Source organism: Lacerta agilis, chromosome 3 (genome assembly GCF_009819535.1).
Source record: "Lacerta agilis isolate rLacAgi1 chromosome 3, rLacAgi1.pri, whole genome shotgun sequence".
Taxonomy (NCBI): domain Eukaryota; kingdom Metazoa; phylum Chordata; class Lepidosauria; order Squamata; family Lacertidae; genus Lacerta; species Lacerta agilis.
Window position 1 is genome coordinate 24,461,591 of NC_046314.1, and position 15,075 is coordinate 24,476,665.

General features: G+C 43.8%; 1 protein-coding gene and 1 non-coding gene across 2 annotated transcripts; both read left to right on the forward strand.

The window, feature by feature from the left end:
* Positions 1-1,856: 1,856 nt before the first annotated feature.
* Positions 1,857-8,515, forward strand: RPS7 (ribosomal protein S7). Its single transcript, XM_033143046.1, has 7 exons — positions 1,857-1,963; positions 3,551-3,632; positions 4,123-4,194; positions 5,957-6,100; positions 6,547-6,611; positions 7,372-7,522; positions 8,395-8,515. Exons 2-7 carry the CDS (start codon positions 3,558-3,560, stop codon positions 8,470-8,472), a joined length of 585 nt encoding a protein of 194 aa, XP_032998937.1. The 5' UTR covers positions 1,857-1,963; positions 3,551-3,557; the 3' UTR covers positions 8,473-8,515.
* LOC117044837 lies at positions 4,377-4,601 on the forward strand. The gene has a single exon (XR_004426364.1). It is a non-coding gene; the product is annotated as a small nucleolar RNA SNORA73 family (small nucleolar RNA).
* Positions 8,516-15,075: the final 6,560 nt, after the last annotated feature.

Genomic DNA, 15,075 nt, shown 5'->3' on the forward strand with positions numbered 1-15,075 from the left:
TAAAGCCAAACTTTCTTGTTCCTGGATTTATTGATAAAGCAACGAGCCTCTGGACAGTAATTCTACACGTGTTTGCCCAGAAAGTAGTCGAAGTTTACTCCCGGGTAAACTAGAATATATTATAGTCGTAGTTTAAGGGACATCACACAAAGGACAGCAAAAGCATGCTAGAAAAAAAGGATATGAGCCCCAAAGACTGACTGCATGATTCGCCAATCCTAACCCACTTGTAAGCGCCACTGCACTGCGATAGTAGAATAAGGCTGCAATCGGTAACGTGGTAGAAAACCTTTGGGGGGCAAGATTTAAAAGCCATGGCAGTCTCTGGGCTGCAAACACAGTGGCTTCACTTCGAACTGAAGCCTCCCTCCACCATTTTCGGCTTATCCGCCCATGCATCCGCTCACCTGCCTTATCTCGCAGATCAGGATAGGCGTGAACTTCTCTCCCTGCGGAGGCACACAAACCGAATGGCGCTTCCTGAGATTCCCACCCTCCCTAGAAGAGATCGGGAAAAACCACTGGTGAAACAAAAAGAGGGTGGGAACATGCAACCAGGGTCTTTGAAAGGTCGACTATAATTCCAGGACCTTCCATGCATTACCCTTTTCACCATAATGGTGCCTTTCTTACTACCGATTTAGGAAATGCTGGAGGGGAAACAAAATAAAATAAAAAATTCCTTCCAGTAGCACCTTAGAGACCAACTAAGTTTGTTCTTGTATGACCTTTCGTGTGCATGCACACTATCTTCAGATACACTGAGACGGAAGCTGGAGGGGAAAGAGCTGCCTTCTATTGAAAATAACAAGTGGTCCCCCCTCCCCCTCTATGCATTCAAGTCCTTATTTCTGGCCGCCTCTTGACTGTAAATTTGGAATGAGCATAGGCTCTCTTTGCAACGAAACTTGCATTTCCGACCCACCAAACACCCTACCTCAGCCTGTCTGTTATTGAGGTTTATGGTGATCAATTTTAAATCTCCAGTTTGAGGCTGCAGTCCCTTTACAATGAATATTAACCTTGGGATATAAGTCCATTTGAACAAAGTGGGACTTATTTCTAGCATGGGTTGTGATGCATGCGAATAAATTAATGCCTTCTTCCTTTCACTTTTCCCAAATGATAATCGCCCCGAACCCAATGTTCTCCTACTTGCTTTGCAGCTCTTCATTTCCAGTGAAATGAGCCACTTCAGGGCTGCAACAAACACACTCTGACTAGCTGGGAGCGGAAACTGCAGGAGAAACTTGAGTGCTTGCTAGATGAGCCCACCCAGGCTATACCTCAGGTTCCGTCCCTGAGGTTTATAATTACCGGGTATGTCCATCTGCAGAAGCCTCTCTTCGGGGACTCAGAAATGTTGAGTCATCAGCATGATGGTGGGCAAACTACCCCAGGAGGAGCACGATCAGAGGTAATAGCCCTCCCCAAACACCCTATGTACCTCTATTTTTGCTTGTACACCAAGCATCATAAATTATATTTGCAAAGCGCCTAAAGCGGTGTTTTGAAACAGATTGCTCAATTCTACCTGTTACTGAGCAAAAACAAAACAAAACCGTATTCAAGCAGGTAGCTTCCGACTATACAACATTGGAGCGCTTTCTTTTTAAAACGCCAATTAATGCGTGCGTATTTGTTCCCTTGGTGGATTTGCAACTTGGAGGAAGGAAAGCCATGGAAGGTTTACTTTTATTAATACAGCCGACACAACCACATACTTCCAGTTCCCCCAAAGTGCTCTCCAATAATACAGTACAGTATTGCCGTTTGGTGAAAGCGGTGCTTTATCCTCTGCCAGCAGTTCCCTTCCGCCGGAAAGCTTCAGAAGGGCGGAAGTACCCTTTCAATCCCAAGCTCCCCGGGACGAGAAGTGGGCGGTGTTGCGGCCGTTCCCGGCAGAGAATCTGTGGTGCTCTCGCGAGAACTCTTCCTCTTCCTTAGGCCGGCGCTGAGAGAGGTAGGCACGGCCAGCCGGGGCCTGCTGGGCTGCGTGGGGGCTTTTTCCCGCGGGGGCTCCGGTGATATTGCTCCGAGGCGGTGGAAGCCCTCGCGCCTGGCCTAAGTGTCCAGAGATGCGTCCGATTCGCCGCCCCTTAATGCCCGATGGCTTCCTGGGACGGCGAAGGAGACGCATTTCGGGGATGGGGCAGGGGACGGTGGAAGGGAGGGGGAAAATGACCCCCAATTCTCTTTATCTTGGCTGCTGGAGTTTCCACGGGTCTTCCATGTGCGCCTGGCTTTCGCAGAGTGTTGCACCGAGCACACTGCTTGGGAATGCCCTATGGAGTCTTATCAGTAGCTTTAAGCACTAGGCAGGACTGTCTTCCGTGCTTTAGCTTTCCCGGGGGAGGGGCGCGGAGGCCACTTCTACCTCCCTTTCGCCCCCTCTCCGCAACTTCCAAGGGTAGCACATGGTCCGTGAGCTCCCAGTATGCTCTGCTCGAATAAAAGAGGGATGCAAAGCCGGAAGCTTTTGCCCCACGGTTGTCATATCTCCCCAATACTGCAGGGGAAGGAGACTTTTGTCGGGTGTGTGTGTGTGTGTGGAGATCTGTGGAAGTTGTTCTGACGTGGTCCTGCATGAATCCTACTTAAGATAAGGAGCCTGTGTCTTCCTAAGTGTTAATGGACTATGGCTCCCAGAATTGGCCTTGTCTCTGGAAGCTGCTGGGCTGCAGGTTCCCAAAACCTGTTTCAGATGGTAGCGCTGCCTTCCCCAAAAAACTATTGTCAGATGGTTGCTCTACCTTGCCACTTAGCCATTCCTGATAGCATGCTTGCATCAGGAAGAACTTTCTGACGGTAAGAGCTGTTTGACAATGGAAGACTCTCAGAAGGACTCTCCTTCCTTGGAGGTTTTCTAGCAGATGTTGGATGGCCATCTGTCATGGATGCATTATTTAAGATTCCCACATTGCTGGGGGTTGGACTAGAGGACCCACTGGGTCCCTTCCAACTCTCCACTTCCATGGTTCTATGATTGTGGCCCTTTGATAAAGCTTTAATAAGATACTTAAGATGGGTTCTCATGTGCTTCTCTAGAGTGTCTTTGTAAGGATTCTGTGGTAGCTGGAAAATGCATGTTGATGCTCACCTGTGTGGACTGTTCTGCATCATATTAATCTTGCATTTTATTTGCTTCATATCTTAGTAAGTGAGAAAAAGGCCTTGTAAGATACACTACTGTTAATAACTCCATATTGTAGATGTGGGGGGCTGCAGTTCAAAGATTATGTCCTCCCCACAGACCTCCAATAAGATATTGGCTAAACTTAAACAAGAATGTTATTTCGCTCATAGTAAATACTTTTAACCACTACACTCCTCTTTGTGGTACTTCTGCTACGGGTGCATACAACATTTTCTAATGTGTGCTAAGACTAAATCTATCACTTCTTTTTCCTTAAGTAATATGACTGAACCAGCCTTTAGAACTGGCTTCTACCACCATCAAGGCTTTCCCTAATTTGATGTCATTGTGATAGGTGGAAATCAGTCTTTTAAACAGTACATTGAGATATTGATTGTTTCATTTTAAATACAGAAAGGCCATGTTCAGTTCCAGCGCAAAGATTGTGAAGCCCAATGGCGAAAAGCCGGATGAATTTGAGTCTGGCATTTCCCAGGTAAGTGCTCCTTTCAGCTGGTAATATAGGCTGTATTGCTTACAGAACATGTGAGGGTTGGAATCTTGAGGCTCCAATATGATGTCATAGCCCTATATTTTAGTATAGATGCTGTGCTAATTATCATTCAGCCAAATGGATATGCTCAAACTTTTGTAGCGGAAAGGCAGAGTTGTGATCCACACAAGGAAGAGGTGTGGGAGCAGCTACAACCAGAATATCTTTGTAAGCTGTTTGCAAACTCCTCTACTGTTGACCAATGTTTATGGGAACATTTGAACTATATGTATTTGAAATGTAACTGAGGTAGTTGCTGAAGATCCTGCTAGATCAACTTGTTGAATATGACTTTGACAGAAGTTAAAGAAACATAGGTATCCAGTGATTTCCCCCTTAAAACATTTTTATGGCCAAGAACAACTACAAGTTATTTTAGAATTGGTTTGTTGAAGATATTTGTTAACTTTTGTTTTAATTTTCCTCCCTCAAGGCTCTCCTGGAGTTGGAGATGAATTCTGACTTAAAGGCTCAGCTGAGAGAATTGAACATCACAGCAGCAAAGGTAGCTTTTAAAACGGTATTTCTCAATGGTGCAGGCTCATTTAATAGGATGCTTGGTGTATATAGGCTACCATGTTAGTATTTAAAGTGATAATTGCATAGTGTGTATTAGGTTTTGCAGGGTTTTTCCACCTGGAAATGTGTTTAGCAGACAGATGTGTAAATTGTTGTTGTCTCAAGAGTCCAACATGGGCATCCATTGAGGTGGCTCTCGCATGGCTCTGCCCAGGTGGCGTATGGGAGCTTAGCTCCGTGAGGGGCAATGATGTATAGTCCCATTCCACAATGTTGGACATGAAGCTTTTCCCCCTCCAGACTGAAAAGGCTGGTATGGGAGGCGTCCTGTATATTCCTATAACTTCCCAGCATTTACAGTTGCTGTGAAGACAAACCATGCAGGACACAAGTGATCAAACTAATTGGATGTGTTTAGGATGAGCTGCATTCATTCATTCATTTCATGGAACCAGGAATGTTGTTATGTGCACCGTAGTAGTTGTGTTTGCAGAAATTAGGGAAGCTGTGCTGTTCACAGAAAACAGGTATGGAAAATCAACACACCACCCAAAAGTTAGGAATTTAAAAATACCTTACAGAGGCCTGGTCATGTGCAGTATAAGCTATTACCGGCTTTCTCTCATTCAGATGAGGCATCTGAAATAACGGCTATTTCATGAAGTCATGGCCAGGCCCTCATAAGTTCGGTGAGCTGTGTTGTTTTTTCCATCCATTGGATATATCACAGTACACTGTTATTTTTCCTTCGGTGATATATACTGAAAATGCACACAGTCATCAGTTATGTTCCAGTTTTGAGAATCACTGGAGATTATATCTGAAACTGAACAATTATATTTTTCTTAAACAGGTATATTGGGCTTCCATCCTATACCTGCTTACTTGTATAAAAGTAAAGATGTGTAGGGTTGTGGTAAAGGCTACCTTAAAAGAATTCTGGAATAGGCTGCACCTGGTTTGATACTTATGTATCCTGTGGCTTCTTCTGAATTATCTAGTACTTGACACTATTGGCGGCTAATAGGCCAAGTGGGTGTTGGTCTAACTTTTTATTAGAGCTTGTACAACACCCAAGGTGTTTGTAACCCGAGACCCGAGGTACCACTGTAGCTTGTTGGACAAGTGCTTAAAACACTTGGAGGTTTTCAGGTGTGCTTTCCGTGTGTGTGTGTGAGAGATATTAATATATTTAATACGGAAATTGATAAATGTGCTTTTCCTCCATAAAACTTGGTGGTGCTTGTTTCTGTTGGCCTGGCCTTAGGTCTACTGCAAAAGGGTGATACTTAGAAGTGCTTCTTAGGTTGCTTCCTTAAGAGCCAAAGAGTTCTTCCAAAAAAAATAAAGATTTCATTATTGATCCTTTTATTTTTATTATTTATTTATTTTATATACCATCTTTATCTACTAAGAATCTCAAGGTGTGGTTTACATGGTTTTCCTCCGCATTTTATCCTCACATCCACCTTTGGTAGGTTAGCCAAGAGGGGACATAATGTAGTGGTACGAGTCCATGCCTTGCATGCAGAAACTCCAAGGTTCAGTCTGTGGTATCTCCAGCCGAATGACCAAGCTGCAAGCACCTCTGCTGTGACCCACTGCTAGTTAAGAGCAGATCATAACTGAGCTAGATAGACCAATGGTCTAAAGAAGATCCGTGTTTCATGACTGGAAGTAATCCTGCAAACGCTGGATGATATTTAAAAACTTAAACCACGTTCATTCCCAGTTCTGTTCTTGCTTAGGAAATTGAAGTGGGTGGCGGTAGGAAAGCAATCATCATATTCGTGCCAGTCCCTCAGCTGAAATCTTTTCAGAAGATTCAAGTGCGGCTAGTTCGTGAGTTGGAGAAAAAATTCAGTGGAAAGCATGTGGTGTTCATTGCTCAGGTAGGTGGCAGCTTGTCATAACTTTCTACAAAATGCTGGGTGTGTGGGGGGGGAGTGTTAATGGCGGTAGAACAATTATTTGTCTGTGAAAGGTGTGCTAAATTGAATCAGAAGACTGCAGCCTTGTACATACTTGGACACAAGTCTTGAACTGACTCCCACTTCCAGCTGTGTATATGCAGCATAGCATCACACAGGAACTAGATCACAAGAGTCATAGTCGTATGTTTTTAGAATTGGCCTCCATGGATTTGTTCCTACCAGTATTGGTGGCAGTATTCCTCTAAATACCACTGGGTGGGTGGTTGTGTTCAAGCTCTGCTTGTGAGCTTCCCATGGGTATCTGGTTAGCTCTAATACTCTTTATCTTAAATCTGGTTTGTTAATTCCATTCCTAAACATGAGAGAAATGTGCTGATATATGGCATGCTATTGTCTTTTAACAGAGAAGAATTTTGCCGAAGCCAACAAGAAAAAGCCGCACAAAAAACAAGCAAAAGCGTCCCAGGAGGTAATCTCAAATTTATATTGTATGTGTAATAATCATGCATTAATCCAGTGTTTCTCAACCTTTTTTGGGCAAAGGCACACTTGTTTCATGAAAAAAAATCACGAGGCACACCACCATTAGAAAATGTTAAAAAAATGTTTAAAAATTTAACTTTGTGCCTATATTGACTATATATAAAGTAATTTTTCAATTTTTCCCACGGCACACCAGGCAACATCTCGCGGCACACTAGTGTGCCGCGGAACAGTGGTTGAAAAACACTGCATTAATCCATTCCCTTCCGTTTGGCATGGGTGCCTATTTTAAAGCTTGAAGGGGGAAGACTATTTTAATCTGTGACAGTTGTGGGTCTCTGATCCTTGCCAGGCATTAGTAGACCCATAGCTCAGTGGTAGATGACGTTTTGTGTGTAGAAATTCCCAGCCTACTGGACTAGGTGGGGCAGTGGTTAGCCTCAGTTTAAGGTAGCTCCATATTTATTTATTTTATACCTAAAACTTAAATGCTGCTAGATTTTGTTTACTACCTTATTACTGGCACTTCATAAGGTTTAGTCACCAGATCTGTCTGCTGTACCCCTGTGATTGGGTGAGGGTAGAATAATTCATCTTGTGGATATTTACATGCTACCTGCTGTGTTAGTATCCAGTCCATACAAGTATCCAGTCTTTCTGCTTCTCTAATGATTCTCTGTGGTGTAGATGAAGGGAAAGTTGGCATTAGTAAAAGCATTTTAATTGTACACATTATTTCTGTTTAGCCGCACACTCACTGCAGTGCACGATGCCATTCTTGAAGATCTGGTTTTTCCAAGCGAAATTGTGGGCAAGAGAATTCGCGTAAAACTGGACGGCAGCCGGCTCATAAAGGTTCACTTAGACAAAGCGCAACAGAACAATGTTGAACACAAGGTAGGAAAGGGCATCTCTCTGGCACAGTGGGTCAGTGTGTCTGCCTGCTAACCAGAAGGTTGGTGGGTTCAAACCCATCCAGGGATGGCTTGTGGGCAGGATTCCTGCATTGCAGGGGGTTGGACCCCAGCACTTCACGAAGCAAGCACAGTTGAAACCGGCAAAGATTACTGCTATTCCGGCTGCTGTGATTAATCTGTGTTCAAGCTGTTTGACAGCCAATCCCCTTGGGGTGCTCGAAAGAGCCAGGTTTTCCACCAGCAGTATCTACAAACAGGAAGCAAAAACTTGGGGAAATGTGCAGCTTTCCTTGGGTGTTCAGCGCTGTCCTTGCCGTCTCTTTGCTGACTGTGTAGTACACTCCTCTACTGAATGAGAATTTGCAGTTTTAACAACCGGCATGTTGGCATATCTGTACTACCTGATTGTTAGTAGAAACATTAGTGTTGGTGTGTGCACCTGGCATCACAAGATGGAGACATTTACAATGAACGATGGAACTCAAATGGCAGAGTGATACTGGTCCACTTATTTATCAACACAGGCATTGTTCAGATTTTCTCATAAGTTTAAAATGTTGTGCTTCTATACAATTGGAGTGACACAGTTCCATTTCGCAGTACAGTATGGAAGAGCGACTTCACCTCCAAAATTCCATATGGCAATGCCATGTCTTTTGTATGGCTTCATGGGCTCCTTTGGGAGGAAGAATGGGGTAGAAATTCAAAGAATAAACATTTTCTAAGAAGTAAAGCCATGTACAGCACCATTTTGAAACTCGATGTGTATATTTGTACAAGAACTATTGTGTCTGTAGAAAACTATAGTTTTCTGTTTACCACTTTTATGATTTCTGTTCCTTCCCTTTGCAGGTAGAAACATTTTCTGGTGTCTACAAGAAACTCACAGGCAAAGATGTCGTGTTTGAGTTTCCAGAATTTCAGCTGTAAAGTACAACAAATGATTGAATAAAACAGTTCAGTTGTTCATATATCATAAAAGTAATGTGTTTTTATTAAAACATTTTGAGAGAAAGGGGGGGAAACATTTTGAGCGAATGGGAGTCTGCTAGGGTTTGGTTGTAGAAGGTTTAATGTCCCACACAACAGTCTTACTACTGCCCAAGGTAGGTAACTGAAAAAGAGTTCTGGCATAATCTTTAAGACCCTTTATCCCTGACTTTTCTGATAGAAAAAGGAAGCAGAACAGTTTCTGATCCAGTGTTTCTGTAGGAGATGACATTGAGCATGTCTTGATTTGTAGACCTTAGACCTGCCTAACAGTATTTCTGATATACAGCAGGATGTCAATGTAGTTTTAAATGTTTAGTGGTTTTTAGTCATTTTGGCATTTTAACTGTAAGTGAATTGTTCAGAAGCACTAACAAGATTTCAGCTTCGGTGGCTTGCGTAAAGGGAGAACTCTGGGTACCTAGGGTGGAGTTGAGCTGTCTTACCTTATTCACTGCATCACATTGTTGCTGATAAACTTTGATACTGACTTAAGCCAGTTTTGCTACATAGATCTCATCTATGGCTAGATATGCTTAATTCTGAAGTAATTCTAGTAGAATGGGATATATCAACATTCTAAACTCTTTTGTAGAAGAATAAGAGTTTGGATTTGATATCCCCCTTTATCACTACCCTAAGGAGTCTCAAAGCGGCTCACAATCTCTTTTCCCTTCCTTCCCCACAACAGACACCCTGTGAGGTGGGTGGGGCTGAGAGACTTCAGAGACGTGTGACTAGCCCAAGGTCACTGAGCAGCTGCATGTGGAGGAGCGAGGACGCGAACCCGGTTCACTAGATTACGAAATAGTGGCTGCTACCAAAGGCTCATCCAAAAATTTACACACACCAATGAGTTTCTTTTGCTTTCTATTTTAACATCGGATCTCTGTATTGTATCACAAACTACTTTTGAAAGGCAGCTTAGAATTGAAAGCAAGTTGCTGTGTGTGCGTGGGGGGAATTACTATTTAAAAAGGGCAAGAACAAACCTCTCCTGGCACATAGAATTAGCAGGCAACAATCCAAAGAACTGTCCTGTGGGTTTAGTGTCTGCAAAATTTTGGTGAGTATCAGCAGTCTCTTAGGTCTTTAGACTCCCACATAATAAACTGGATTTTGAATTATCTCAACACCATCACCATTCACTGGTATATGCTTAGTAAGACAGAAATACTTTGGACACTAAGATTTATGGTGGATTGTCAATATGGAGGATTTGCATCTCTAAAATTTCTAGGCACCCTTTCCTATATATAGGATCTTTCTAAACTCTCAACTCTGTAGCGACCCTACCACACTTTTCACAGGCCTTTAAGAAACATTCTACTTATACTGGACATGAATTTAGATAGGTAACAGCAAAACTTAGCAAATAGCTATCCAAAACTGGCCATTCTACTCCTCTTGTGTTGCTTCTGCTATATCCTCTCCAGGAATGTTCTATTAAGAATGTGAGAGGACTTTGAACTTCAACTTGGGTTCTGCTAATAGTTCTAATAGGGTTAGTTGGCTATGTTTTCTCCTGCTCTCTGCACTGGGTGATCAAAGAATTTCAGATCCTGGGTATCTGAATTGGAGAAGGAAAGATGCATGCAACATGAACTTGTCATCTTTCCCAGAATCGCTGCCAAAAGAAACTCTTCCAAACCAGCTGGCTGGTGTTTTTTTAGACTTCTTCAGTGGGAACCGTCGAGATACATCTTTGAATAAAAACCATGTTGCAAAAGAATATATCATGGGCAGTCTCTCAGTCTGTAAAACTGATCATTTTGTGACATCTCTGTTATTAAATTGGGTAAAGGGTTGTCTTCCTACTTGGATGGTTGTAATATTACCTGCCTCAAATATTCATAGTCTTAAAATCCGCTGTGAAGGTTCATGGTGGCGCTGTGGGAAGTCAGTCATCTGCCCAAGTTTTTAATGAGTGTACTGGGAATGCTGCTGTTCTGCAGAACCCTAGAGTCCATTACATAGCTGTGCCTTGACCTTACCCTTTTTAAAATAAATCTTTAGGCACAAAATCAAGAATCTGCAGGAAAGCAATTGGATTTTTTGGCACGTGGTGATTTGAGCAACTTATAGTGACATCCCGTGCCTCGTATCTGGCAAATTCTGCATTCAGAATTATTCAGTCGCTGCTGTTTGGATACTGGTACATTATGAACAGGGGTTGAAGTGCACAGGATTGTCAAAGCATTACTTCATGATAGGTTCAAGTGACTGGTGGAAGGGTTGCGTGTAAACCTGAAGCTACCTCTTGTTCTCAGCATTAACAGTTAATACGCCCTACTGGAGATGTTTTTTCTTTGAAGGTGGTTGTGTTGAAAGATGTCCTGACCTGTAACAATTTTATTTCAACTTGTTAGGCTTTAAATAGAGGTATCAACTCTACCTTTGGGTGGATAATAATAAGGGTTGTTAATAATAAAAGTTGTTTTTTATCCCTCTCTTGATGGATAAAACTAGTCCACCTGGAATGAGACACTCCTTCAAACAAAATGTGTCATACTTGATCGTACTCATACTTGGTTGAGTATCACCCAGATATTCTCTTAAATTTCTTAAACTTATCCAAAGTATATCAATTTTAAAAATATAATATGTATTACTTTGCAAACATCAACCTGTTTATTTGGTTCCCTCTACATTAAAAAAATTTTTTTTGTCTCACTACTATTACACTGTTTATGGGCAGAGAAATCAATGCACTGGCGATTTGTATGTATCAAGAGTCTTCAAAGGCGGGGGGATGGTACTGAAATAACCCTGTCACACTCTGTACATCAAACAGATTTCTTGGTTGGTTGTGAGTGTCTTCTGATTCTTCAGGAACTACGTACAATGAATAAAGGGAAATTGTTGCTTTCCAGCTTGGCTCAGAGAGTTCCTGTGTATTTGAAACTAATTGCTAGAAAATACAGTAGTTCCCCAGCGAAAGCTTCTACTATGCTGATGCATATGGTTAACAAGTATTCACACTATTTGACTCCTAATTGAGGACCATGTCTTTGACCAGACTTGCAACCACCAGCTACCAGACAAATAACGACGGTAAGGAAGAGTTTGTACTTGCTTCCAAAAGCTGTTTCTATTTATTGTAACATCCTTTTTCTAATTCCACATGGCTGCAGATACTGTACGATTCAACCAATCTGCATGAATCCACATGGGCAGATAATAGCTTTCTTGGGCGAACAAGCAACGAACCCAGTTCAAAGATTTCCTGAAGGGTAGTGAGAAATAGAAGAGTACTGAGGTGTCTGCTCCTCTTCCATTTCACTGGGTGCTATATCTTGGATGTTCTGCGCTGGCCCCAAACAAGACAGATGGAGACTTAAGCCCCTTGGGGGGGGGTACCCCAAAACCAAAGACACCTCAGTTTTTATCTTGTTCAAAGCCTTCCAGAATGTCATTACTATTAATCCATCTACTCTGAGAGATGAGCTACTGGAAACCTTGTTCATCAAGAGAACATGTATAATAAGGTCTTTTTCTTACATAAGTCTCTACTATGATCAATGAATACCACTCAGGAAGTGTCTCCAAACAGCAGCTGCTGACAGCACAGTACCTCCTGGTGATAATAGCCTACTATAATTTGGCTGTGCTCGTGGTGGAATATGAGCTGCTATAATCAGTTGCTTCTGGGAGTATCTTGGTGCGTAAGGGAGGTTATTTCCCTACTGTGCTCTTTCAAGATAAGGAGAAATGGGAATGGGTGGGGCATCATTTTAAAGGCCCAGTGTGGTTTATTAAAGGGTCAAATAGTAGTTTTCCACAAATATTTTGTGTCTTTATTTTTAGATGGCCTTAGGCTCCAGTCCAGAAGTCCTAGAGCTGTTAGTGCCAGGGATATATGAATACGCTGGGGTCTTTTAAAACATTTTCTCCCAGCAGTTGCCATTATAGTACGCTCTCGGAGTACACAAAGGGATCTATCGTAGGTTATATTAAAACTTGTGAAGAGCTGGGGGCTTCAGCATTGTTGTTCAGTCGTTCAGTCGTGTCCGACTCTTCATGACCCCATGGACCAGAGCACGCCAGGCACACCTATCCTTCACTGCCTCTCGCAGTTTGGCCAAACTCATGCTAGTCACTTCGAGAACACTGTCCAACCATCTCATCCTCTGTCACCCCCTTCTCCTTGTGCCCTCCATCTTTCCCAACATCAGGGTCTTCTCTAGGGAGTCTTCTCATGAGGTGGCCAAAGTACTGGAGCCTCAACTTCAGGATCTGTCCTTCCAGTGAGCACTCAAGGGCTGATTTCTTTAAGAATGGATAGGTTTGATCTTCTTGCAGTCCATGGGACTCTCAAGAGTCTCCTCCAGCACCATAATTCAAAAGCATCAATTCTTCGGCGATCAGCCTTCTTTATGGTCCAGCTCTCATTTCTGTACATTACTACTGGGAAAGCCATAGCTTTAACTATACGGACCTTTGTCGGCAAGGTGATGTCTTTGCTTTTTAAGATGCTGTCTAGGTTTGTCATTGCTTTTCTCCCAAGAAGCAGGCGTCTTCTAATTTTGTGACTGCTGTCACCATCTGCAGTGATCATGGAACCCAAGAAAGTGAAATCTCTCACTGCCTCCATTTCTTCCCCTTCTATTTGCCAGGAGGTGATGGGACCAGTGGCCATGATCTTAGTTTTTTTGATGTTGAGCTTCAGCATTGCTTATTGGTTTTTAATACCATGCAAACTGCACTGTGGGGAGCACGCCTTTATTATAGTATAGAACAGGGATTCCCAAACTTTGGGTCTCCAGCTGTTTTTGGACTGCAGTTCCCATCATCCCTGACCACTGATCCTGCTAGCTAAGGATGATGGGAGTTGTAGTCCAAAAACAGCTGGAGATCCAAGTTTAGGGAAACCCTGGTATAGAGGGAAGGTAAGCTTGTGCTGGATTTTATGGGAACTCTCAGGTACACTTTTCTTGTGAAGGTGGGAAGCATGTAAGAACATCATAAGAGCCTGCTGGAACCTGTCAGTGGCCCATCTAGTCCAGCATCCTGTTCTCACAGCAGCCAACCAGATGCCTGTGGGAAACCTGCAAGTAGGACCCAAGCACAAGAACCCTCACCCTGAGATTTCTAGCAACTGGTATTCAGAAGCATTACTGCCTTCCAACTGTGGAGGCAGAGCAAAGCCATCATGGTCAGTAGCCACTTGATAGCCTTATTGTCAGGAATTGGTCTAGTCCTCTTTTAAATCCGTTTTGAGTTGGTGGCCGCCGCTGCCTCCTGTGGGAGTGAGTGTCACAATTTTGACTGTGCTGCATGAATAAGTACTTTTATCTGTCCTCAGCGTTCCAAAATTCAGGAACACAAGACACATTCATGGCACCACATTGGTTCCAGGGCCCGTACCCAATGCATATGACTGGTAACATCATGGCAGCACTCTTCTCCACTGTGTTGGAGGAAGGGACTGATTAGGACAGTGGGTTTCGTCTTGGGAGGTGAAAAGGCTCTGACTGGCCTTGGAAAATGCAGCTACAAGTGGTGTGTTTGCATGTGGCACAGAACTAACAGCTATTCCCACAGGAAATGCCTTCTCTTAGCAGCCAAGGCAAGCTTCAGTGGTGATGTGATTATTGCACTTGATTAGGTTTTATCCTTGCTACTGCCTTGTCTTAGCTGTTGTTGGGAGAAGGCTGTCTGAATACAGTTACAATGTGCTGCAAGCAGCTACATGGGAAACGGCAACTGCCAAGTCTCTGTGGCCAGGCAGAAGTGGTGCTGGTCAAGAGTTGCAGATGAAGTACAGCCTTCCCCACAATTCAATTATTTACAGTTTCTATACTATAGGGGACAGTCCCCAGATTTGTGAATAAGTCCCCGGACAAACTCCATTCCCGGAATGTCCCCGGTTTTCATCTCATGTCCCCGGAAACGCAGCAGCGGCAGTCTCAGCAGCCTGGAGCAGTTGGCTCTGGCTGGTTTCAGGAGCTGCTCGGAAGTCCCCACATGATGGTGGTGCAGGGGCTCTTAAGATGCAGCTTCTGGGCTGCCTCCACCTTCCCTGACCCCAGCAACTAAGCTGTGAAGGGAGGCTTCATGGTGCCTATCAGAGCAGCCTCCCAACTCCTACTACATGCGTGCAAGCAGGAGCGGGGCGGGGATCTCACAGCTGTGAAGGGTGGCTTCACGCTGCCCATCAGAGCTTGCGTGCAAGCAGGAGGGAGCAGGGATCTCTCAAGCAATGGGAAGCCTCCATTCCCAGCTGAGGGAAGGAAGTAGGATTTTTTATTATTTTGTTTTGACAAGTAGGAATGGGATTGGGGCTGCTCTGTTGGGAAGGGAGGTATCACACTGCCCAAGCCTCGCCGCTGCTCTCGGCCCTCATTCTCTGCCTTCCACCCACCGCACACCACTTCCCCACCACCACCACCAAAGAACCAAAAACTCAGGGGCTGCCCAGGCTCATGGAGAAAGCAGATGGAAGACTCGGAGGAAGGGGAAACGTGACGGTTGAGGTCAAGGCGGCGGCCACTCCTCTGCCATCGCCATCACTGCAGCATCAATGTCCCGAACGTGTAGTAT

What these genes read in the sequence shown, in the direction of transcription:
- RPS7 (XM_033143046.1), top strand. Translation starts at nt 3,558, where the DNA reads ATGTTCAGTTCCAGCGCAAAGATTGTGAAGCCCAATGGCGAAAAGCCG. An exon ending in TGAACATCACAGCAGCAAAG is followed by an intron (nt 4,195 to 5,956) that starts GTAGCTTTTAAA and finishes GTTCTTGCTTAG; the next exon opens with GAAATTGAAGTGGGTGGCGG. An exon ending in AAGCAAAAGCGTCCCAGGAG is followed by an intron (nt 6,612 to 7,371) that starts GTAATCTCAAAT and finishes ATTTCTGTTTAG; the next exon opens with CCGCACACTCACTGCAGTGC.